This window comes from Elephas maximus, chromosome 11 (genome assembly GCF_024166365.1).
Source record: "Elephas maximus indicus isolate mEleMax1 chromosome 11, mEleMax1 primary haplotype, whole genome shotgun sequence".
Lineage (NCBI taxonomy): Eukaryota > Metazoa > Chordata > Mammalia > Proboscidea > Elephantidae > Elephas > Elephas maximus.
In genome coordinates, this window is record NC_064829.1 from 110,678,368 (window position 1) to 110,687,539 (window position 9,172).

Consider the following 9,172-nt stretch of genomic DNA (forward strand, 5'->3'; position numbering starts at 1 on the left):
TAATATATAATAGTGGTTATTATTATTTTTATCCAAAATATAGCTGTAAAGTTTTCTCCCTCCCACCCCATCTCGGAAGGGTCTATGTCTTGCAAGTGAACACACAGAGCTCATCACGTTTCTTCTTGTCTGCCTATCCACCGTCCCCCTTTCTTTTCCCTCACCTCCCCCCTTAACCTCACCCACCCATAAGTCCTGCCAACTAGACCCTCCCTCTCCCCACTTGTCCCTTCCACTAGTCCGGCCATCTCCTTGCTCTCTCAGCGGGGTAAGAAGCTCATGGTGTAGGTTCGTGGGATGGTGGCAAAGCCCACATGTTTGGGAGACACATCGATGTCCTCGGGCGACTGAGGGGACTTGAGGCAGAAGTTCTGCAGGATGGTGGTAAAGAAGACAAAGAGCTCCATTCTGGCCAGACCTTCCCCGAAACAGTACCGCTTTCCTGGAGAGGTGAGGTGGGAGGCCCGGAGGTAAGGCGACTCACTGCCACCTCGCCCCACTACCAAGTCCTAGGTTCATTCTCCCAGGGAGAAAGGGCTGGATATTGTGACCTGAGAGACTTTCAGGGAAGACTATAATCCTCTCTCAGCCTCAGTTTCCCCTGTAGATGAGATGAGGGTGATCCCTGCCAGCCTATAGCAATGGGAACATGAGATGCTGCTTTCTCCCAAATATGGCTGCTATACCGTCATCTTCTTCGTAGGAATCTGGAGTCTTTGTTGTGTGACCTTAGACAAACTTCTGACTCACTGTGGGCCTTGATTTCCCCCATTTCTGAATCAGTATGATCATCCCTTCCTTTTTGCCTGGGTGCAGGTGCTTGGTATTAATGGAGGTTGCAGCGGGGTGGCCTGAGAGTAGACTTCTGAGCTGGAGAAAGATGCTAGGCTACACCTCAGAGGAACTGACTGGGATGAGGGAGGTCCCTGGTGGTATGTGGGGTGGTCTGGCAGCAGCCGGTGGTCTCTTACCAATGGAGAAGGGCACAAAGGCATCGTTCTTCTTAAATTGCCCTTTCTCATCCAGGAAGTGCTGGGGGTTGAAATCTTGGGGGTTGGAGAAGAACTTGGTGTCTCTCAGCACGGAGCCCAGCACAGGGAACACTTCAGTGCCCTGGTGGGGAGGAGAAAAGGGGATTCGATAAGAGCCAGTCGGGGGTGGGCATGCTGAAAGCACATGGGAGTCAGAAGGAAAATTAGGGGGCCCAAGGTGAAGAGAAATAAGGGCACAGAAGCTAGGGCCCTCCAAAAAGCTCCGAGGGTTATGAGTTTTGTGTCCCCTGAGACAGGAAGTTTGGGGGACATAGGGTTTGTGTCTCCGAAGACAGGAGGTTTGGGGACATGGAGTCTGTGTCTTCTGAGGCAGGAGGTTTGTGACATGTGTTCACATCTCCCAAGGCAGGAAGTTTGAGGGAGATACAGGGATTAGAGTCCCCGAGTGGGAAGGTTGAAGGTGGTTGGGAAAATCTTTGATAGAGGGAGTGGACATGGGCTGGAAATTTTCTAAGGGTACAGGGGTCACAGGTTTGGAAGGTTGGGCAGAGCAGCACCTTGGGGATGAAGAAGTCCCGAAACTTGGTGTCCTTGGTGACCCTGCGGGCCACCCCCATGGGGATCATGTCTGTAAATCTCTGGATCTCGTGGATCACTGCCTCGGTGTAGGGCATCTTGGCCCGGTCCTCAAACTTGGGCTGACGGTTCTTGCCAATCACCAGGTCAATCTCCTCTTGCACCTTGGCTGGGGGAGGAGGGAGGATATATTTAGGCATCTAAAGGTCTCAGGACAAAGATGATAATCAAAATATTTAAAACTGGTATGACATGTGTGCTGTTCTTATTGTTACTTGCTGTTGATTTGATTCCCACTCATGGCGACCATGTGTGTGCAGAGCAGAACTGCCCCATAGGATTTTCAAGGCCATGACCTTTCGGAAACAGATCTCCAGGCCTGCGTTCAGAGGTGCCCCTGGGTGCATTCAAACCACCTCTCAGCTATTAGTCAAACGCTTAACCTTTCATGCCCCCCAGGCTAACTTTAACATGGATGTAGACCATCCACGTGGTTGGAACAGGGCCCTGTGAGCCCGTTTCTGCTAGAATCATAGAGAAGGTGCAAAGGATCTGGAGGTGGTTCGGAATAGCAGACAGTGGGTACTCAGTGGGCTCAGCACAGGAACTAGCAGTTCAGACATTTTCAATATTTCAATATTTGAAGCACAGCTGGTGCCTATCAGCTGAATATCACCCCTGTCTCTGGGTAGCAGGATCCCTGGAGGTGCAGTTGTTGAGAACTTGGGTGCTAACCAAAAAGTCAGCAGTTCCAATCCACCAGCTGCTCCTTGGAAACCCTATGGGGCAGGTCTACCCTGTCCTATAGGGTCTCTATGAGTTGGAATCAACTTGACTACAATGGGTTTTTTGGTTTTCTGGGTAACAGTGGGTGTCTGAGGGTGCAGGGATCTGAGACAGATGGAGGGCATTGTAGCAAGCTCAAATAATTTTTGAGCCCAAGGTGAAGCTCTCTCCAGCCTCACCCCACACATCTGGGTGCTTCATGAACAGCAGGAAGCCGTAGCGCAGAGTCGTGCTGACAGTCTCGGTGCCGGCAAAGAAGAGGTTCAGTGTGGTCAACACCAGGTTCTTCATGCAGAACTCTGTGTTGGGGTTCTTCTTCTCCTGCGGGGAGAGGAGGCTTCAGGCTGAGCCCACAATGCACTCTTGAAGGGCCCTTTGGGGATTTTCCCTACGGACCTACCTCACTTAGATCTCTGAGGACTCATTTTCTTCAGACCAGAAGTGGGAAGAGAGATGTGGATCTACCATGCTTTCTCTGGTCTCTAGGCTCTGTTGGCTCTGCCCTGAGTGTTCTTCTCACACTGTTTCCCTGGCTCACTATCTGCCCTTTAATTATCACTTATTATGGTAGAAATATTTAGAAAGAGAAGGCTAGAGAGGGAGAGTGCATGAGAGAGAGTGACAGAGATGGCAAGACAGACTAACTCAGAGACAAAATCCAATTTTCCACGACACAGAATTTTAGCGACAGCATCCTATTACTTTCACTAAAAATCTTGAAGCTTATTGTGGGGGATTCTCCTCCTTTAATCCTTTTACCCTGAACTTCAGACTCCATAAAGCCCATCTCCTTTCTGCACAGATGGGAGACTGGCAACCAGGTGGGAGTGGAGACCCTCCAATATCGCATAGTAAAGCCAGATGTGTGTCTGCTAACAGAGGTACAGAAGGTAAGAGAGCATGGTGGCTGAAAACACCAGCCTTAGAGTCGGGAGACTAGGGTTTGAGCTACACGCTGCCGCTTCCTGGCTGTGTGACCTCAGACAAGCCACTATGCAATCTGGGCCTCAGTTTCTTCATTTGTAAAATTGGGGTCCCAATAGAACACCTTTCAAGGAGCTGTTGTGTTAAATAGGCAAATACTATAAAACACTTAAAATAGTGACTGGCATCTGGTACAGCAATAAGCCCCTCCTCCCCCCGCCCCGCCAAAGAAAATCCAGTTGCCGTTGAGACAATTCCACCTGATTTCGACCCCATGTGTTTCCGAGTATAACTGCCCTCCACGGGGGTTTCCTGGCTGTGACCTTTCGGACACCGATCGCCAGGTCTTTCTTCTGAGAAGCTTCTGGGAGGATTCAAACCACCAACTTTTGGTTGGTAGCCCAGTGCTTAACCATTTGTGCCACCCAGAGGACCTGGTACTGCAATAGCAGTGCACTCTGCCTTCTCCTCATTTATCAACTATCTCATTATCTGACATTTCACATTTATGACAACAGTAAAAATCTAGTGTCCAATTATTTTGCACATTAATGATGCATGTCTAGCAGTAATGCCTGCTGAGGTGTGAGGCAAGAGTAATGCTGACTTTGATGGTTATGGCTATGTGACACCTTGGCTGGGCCATGATTCTCAGTTGTTTGGCAGTCAAGTAATGATTTGATTTGGCAGTTATGTAATGATGTAATTTGAAAGTTATGTGATGATATACTTATCCTCCATTTTGTGATCTGATGTTGTCATCCTCCATTTTTGCTCAATGCTCATTTTGCATAATGACCTGGTCTTTGGAACCTAATCATGTTAATAGGTGGGAAGACAGTGTATTCACAGGCACAGGTCCTGCCATGGGTTAAGAGCTCAGTCAATCGAGCAGTGATGATTAATTATAATCAGGATTCTGAGGATTATTGTGATGAGCGGCTAGTCTCAATGGGTCTCTGTGCTCCTCCTCAGATTGATTTCCCTCTGCCTGGCTTTGGAAACCAACCCTTCCCACCCCATCACTTGCTCTGGCTGCTTGAATGCACCTTCTGCATGCGGATGAGGAAGGAGTCGATGAAGTCCCGTGGGGAGCTGGGGTCCAGTGTGCGCTGGTTCTGCTCCACTTTCTTGGTTATGAAATCCTCCAGCCCGTGCAGCTCCTTAAAGGCCTGTTGCTGTGGCCCTGGTAGGTGTTTCATTACCGAGTAGAACATGTCATAGAGCTGGAGATGGGGAGAGAAGAAGGGAAAGGAAGGGCAGCAGTCAGTGGGCAGAATCCAATGGGAATGGAGCCTTGTCTCAGGGCAAGGAAGGTACTGGGTTCAAGACACTTGTCCAAGTGTTTAGGTATTTAGGTGAGGCTGGATGGAAGTGTATATCTAAGATTACAGATGAGTTATGTGTGAGGGTACCTGCCCAAGAGTTTAGGTGAGATGGATCGGGGCACACATCCAGGTGTTCATATATTCAAGGGAGCTTGGGTTGGTAGGTATCTGTCCAGGTGTGTAGGCACTCAGATGGGCTAGGCTGGGACTCTTGTCCACATATTTAGGTATTTAGGGGATTTGGATTGGAGGCTTCTGTACAGGTATTTATGTATTAAAGTGGGCCTGGTTTCAGGGATACCTGTTCAGGTGTTCAGATATTTAAGTGGGCTGCATAGGGTGCACCTCTGTAGGTGTTCACTTGGGCTGGATTGGAGGACATTTATTTGGGTGTTTGAGGAGAAATCTGTACAGGTGTGTAGGGGTCTTATTGGGGTACCTGTCCAGATGTTCAGGTATTTAAGTAGACTGGGTAGGAGGCACTGTCTAGATACTCTGGTAGGGGACACCTGTATAAGTGTCAGAGGATTTGGGTAGGCTGAATTTTGCAGCACCAGGGATTCAGGTGCTTAGGTATTTGGGAGGTGGGCTGAGTAGACAGCACCTGCTAGATATTAAGGTAAGTTGGACTGGGACCACCTAGGTGAGAGAGCTGTGCTGAGGGCATATATGTTGAGATATCCAGGTGTCCTTGGAGCCTGGGTATTGGGGACTTCTCCTGAGTTGTAGTGCAACTGTTCAGTTGTCCAGGAGTGGGGCTGGTTTTGAGTAGGGGCTGTCTTGAGGAGGAGTATCTGCCTCTGTGTGGGGGAGAAGCTGGCAGGTTTTGCTAAAGGCATGGTAGTGCCTGGCAGAGACTGGTTACCTGTCCGGTAGCGGTAGCTGTGAACTGGAAGCTTCCCAGCATCATACGCAGCAGTGACAGGAACTCTTTATCTTCATAGGCAAAACGGTCCCCAAAGGCAATGGAGCTGATGACGTTGGAGACTGCACGGCTCAAGAAGTAGGTGGGATCGACGAAGGCGCCTGGGAGGGGGGTGGGGGTGAGGAGGGGAGGCAGGGAGATACCAGGATCGGGGAGTTAACTCTGGGGTCTGACACCAGTCTGAGAATTCCCGGAGGTCACTGAAGTGATCAGACCCCAGAGCTGGGACCCTGGACGCCTTTCCCCAACCTGGTCCCTGCTTGGGGCCTGAGCGCCTGGGTCCTTCCCGCTGGGTTTTTCCCTTCTGCTTCCTGCGCACTCCGGGTCGCTGCTCACCGCATGTGCCTCGCAAGGTCTCCACGAGGAAGCCGGCCTCCTCCTGGATGCGCTCTTCAATGCCGCGCTTGCCCACCCCGAAGTCCCGTAGCGTGGTGATGGAGAAGCGCCGGAGCTGCTTGGCCCGCTCCCCCTCGCTGAACGCCACGCCTGGAGGGGCGAGCAAAGGGGCCGAGGTCAGAGAAGGACAGAGACAGGGCACAAACCGCCCCGAGGGACTTCTGAGAGGTGGGGAGAAAGGGGCAGAGAGGGAGTGAGAGAAAGGGCACAGAGCCACAAACTAGAGAGAGAGAGAAACCCAGAGTCAGAGATAGAGAAATGCAGAAAGAGATAGAGACCTCATTGGAGGAAGGGAAACAGATGAGGGAGGAAGGCAAGACAGATAAGACAGAAACAGAGATACAGAGATTTGTGCACCAAGAGAGGTAGGCAGAAGGAGAAAAAAGGAGAAATGAAGTATGTGGAAAGCTGAGAGGCTGAAATAAAATTGTGAAGAATTCTATAACTAAGCTGGAGAAGAAAGAAAAAATCAGGGAGGGAGAAACAGAGAGACAAGCTCTGGAAATTCTTACCAGGAGACAGAGACACAGGGGTTTTGAAGCAGAAAGCCCTCAATCCAAATCCCCTAAATACCTAAATATGGGGAACAAGTGTCTCCAACCTAGCCTACCTGAGTGCCTAGACACGTGGACAGCTATCTACCAATCCAACCTCACCAAAGTATGTGAACAACTGAATGTGTGCCCCAATCAATCTCCCCTGAATTCTTGGACAAGTATCCTCACACTTAACCCACCTGAAAACTTACATATATACTTCCATCCATCCCCACCTAAGACCTTAGGGTAAGATCCTAAGACAAAGGAAGGAGAGAGTGGCAGAGAAACACCAGAAAACACAGAAGCAGAGAATGAGAAAAAGACAAAGGTACAGGGTAGCTATGAGTCAGAATCCACTCGACAGCTTTGGGTTATACAGAGGTCCAGGGCTCCCTGGATATACCAAGATATTCTACCAAACAGAAATACCAAGATATTCTACTAAGAGATGGAGAGATACACAGAAAGAAGACACATCTGTGAGAGGGAAACAGAGATAAAGACAGAGAGAGGCAGGAGAAATGGAACCACAGAAACTCTAAAACAGGTTAGTGAAAGACCAGGGAGAGCCCTCAATGAGCAGAGATGGGGACCAAAAGACTTGGGCGAGGGGTCCGCCACAGTCTGGAATGGGCAGGTTACTTAAGGGGAGAAGCTGGGGAAACTGAGGCCGTTGGGTCTGCCTGAGCACATCCCCACCCAGGTCCCCTCACCGTAGCCTTTGAAGAGCCAGTCGAAGGTGGCCTGCTCCCCTCGCCCACTGAATTCCTCAGCCTGGTCCATGAGAGCCTCCTTCACAGCGTCGTATCCCCACAGTACCACGACCCGTCGGGGCCCCAGGTGGACCGTGAACACCGAACCATAGCGCTCACTGAGCTGGTGGAGGTGGGTGAGAGTGGTTAGAGGGAGCAGCTGCTACCTCTGACCTGGCCCTGTACCCAGACCCCACGAACTGGGGTCCATTTTCCCCAGGTTCTAACAGTCAAGTGGCTGAACTTCCCAACATCTGGTTTTTCCTGGCTAGGCCCCTGATATGGAACCTCCAAAACTCCTCTGTCCTAGGACTCTGGTCCAGTTTTGTCAGTCCCCTTCCACAAAGTCTTCCCCCATTTCTGACCCCATTACACCCATCGCCCTGCCTCCTGACACCTTCTTCAGGGAGTTGTACATCTGCTCTGTGTTCAGCTGCAGGTAGTTCCCGATGAAAGGCAATGGAGTGGGCCCAGGGGGAAGCTTCCCCCAGAGCTTCCTTTGTCGCCAGACAGACATCAAGACCATTACAGACAGGCAGGTCAGCAAAGCCACCAGAAGCATCCCTGAGGCCAGCATAGTGGCAGTGACAGTGATGATCGAATATGGATGGCTTGGGGTGATTTGCCTTTATACTACTTGGGGAGAGGGGTGGACTTTGGTCCTGATTATACAATTGTCTCATTTCACCTCCCAATTACACCCTCCACCCTGCATCCCGCCTAGCTTGGGACGCAGCCAGCAAGGGAGGAGGGGAAACTCAGAGCAGATTAACAGGGAATGGGACTCAAGACTGAATTTGTGACTCCAGGGCTTTGAATTTGAGGGGAGAGGAGATAAACTCCAGAACTGAATGTTTTGGAGAGTCTTCATAGGGGAGCCCTTTGGAGTCTCAGGGTGGATTTGGGAGTCTCAGAAGAGAAAACTCCAAGGATATGGATCCAAGGGTATTGGAGTGAGATGAGATGTGTGGCTGTGGATTTGGGTTTTGTGTGTGTGTGTGTGTGTGTGTGTGTGTGTGAGAGAGAGAGAGAGAGAGGAGGGATGTATATTTAAGGGTCTCTGGAGGAGATATTCCACGGATATGAATTTGAAGGTCTTGGAATGAAGAAAGTCTGATGGTTGTAGATGTGGAGTTCCTGAGACCCCAGCAGCAGTGTCCTGGAGTCAGCCCTTGACCCCAGGTGTTAACCTCCTTTTTTCTTGAATTCAGTGCTGTGCCTTGATGACCAGAATCTTCATTGGAGCTTCAAAGCGAGAACAGAGTGGGTGCCATAGAACCCCCACTGTCCTCCTCTGGTTGGGAAAGAAGTGGAGGAAGGTAGAATGACAGGGTCACATTTCACTGGAACTTGCCAGAGAATTGGAGAAGAGTAACTCATGGCCTCTGGCAGAGGGACTGGCCAGGTCTTGGGAAATAACAACTTCCAGTATGGTAACAAAAAATCCCACCTGTCTCAAGGGTTATAACTTACAAATAGTCCCACCAAGTCCCTACCCTGATCATTAGGGAAGCCCACAAGGTTGATTGTACCATTTCTATCATTATTATTGTTGTTATTAACCTTAGCGTTTCCCATTTTATATATGGGCATACTAAAGACAGGAAACAGAGAGTAGGCAGGGGGAGCATGTGTGAGGGGCCCTTAAGCCAAGGGTCTTGAATTCCTGTCTCTCCTACTTTGCATTCTCAGTTTACCCTTCTCTGGGCCTTGGTTTCTCTACCTGTGGAAAGGAAGTATTTGGGAACAGGTGGTTATATGTGGGAATATGTTAAGTCTCCTTTTGGGGTGATTCTTGGTTTTTCAAGGGCTGCTATTAGCAGGTGGAGCCCTGGTAGTGTAGTGGTTAAGAGCTCCGCCATTAACCAAAAGTTCAGCAGTTCAAATCTACTAGCTGCTCCTTGGGAACCTATGGGGCAGTTCTACTGTGTCCCATAGGGTCGCTATTAGTTGG

At 50.0% G+C, this 9,172-nt stretch overlaps 1 protein-coding gene across 2 annotated transcripts; it reads right to left on the reverse strand.

Moving 5' to 3' along the window:
* Window positions 1-260: 260 nt before the first annotated feature.
* Window positions 261-7,795, reverse strand: LOC126085376 (cytochrome P450 2A13-like). Of its 2 annotated transcripts, XM_049900693.1 has the most exons (9): window positions 7,616-7,795; window positions 7,180-7,342; window positions 5,868-6,017; window positions 5,472-5,632; window positions 4,328-4,504; window positions 2,534-2,675; window positions 1,550-1,737; window positions 972-1,113; window positions 261-442 (listed from the first exon to the last, which is right to left on the reverse strand). In XM_049900693.1, exons 1-9 carry the CDS (start codon window positions 7,793-7,795, stop codon window positions 261-263), a joined length of 1,485 nt encoding a protein of 494 aa, XP_049756650.1. The 2 variants fall into 2 exon arrangements, with proteins under 2 accessions (XP_049756650.1, XP_049756651.1); XM_049900694.1 differs by lacking the exon at window positions 7,180-7,342 and having other exon boundaries at window positions 7,606-7,795.
* Window positions 7,796-9,172: the final 1,377 nt, after the last annotated feature.

What these genes read in the sequence shown, in the direction of transcription:
- LOC126085376 (XM_049900693.1), bottom strand. Translation starts at nt 7,795, where the DNA reads ATGCTGGCCTCAGGGATGCTTCTGGTGGCTTTGCTGACCTGCCTGTCT. An exon ending in GACCTTGCGAGGCACATGCG is followed by an intron (nt 5,633 to 5,867) that starts GTGAGCAGCGAC and finishes CCCCCCTCCCAG; the next exon opens with GCGCCTTCGTCGATCCCACC. An exon ending in GGGACTTCTTCATCCCCAAG is followed by an intron (nt 1,114 to 1,549) that starts GTGCTGCTCTGC and finishes CCTCCCCACCAG; the next exon opens with GGCACTGAAGTGTTCCCTGT.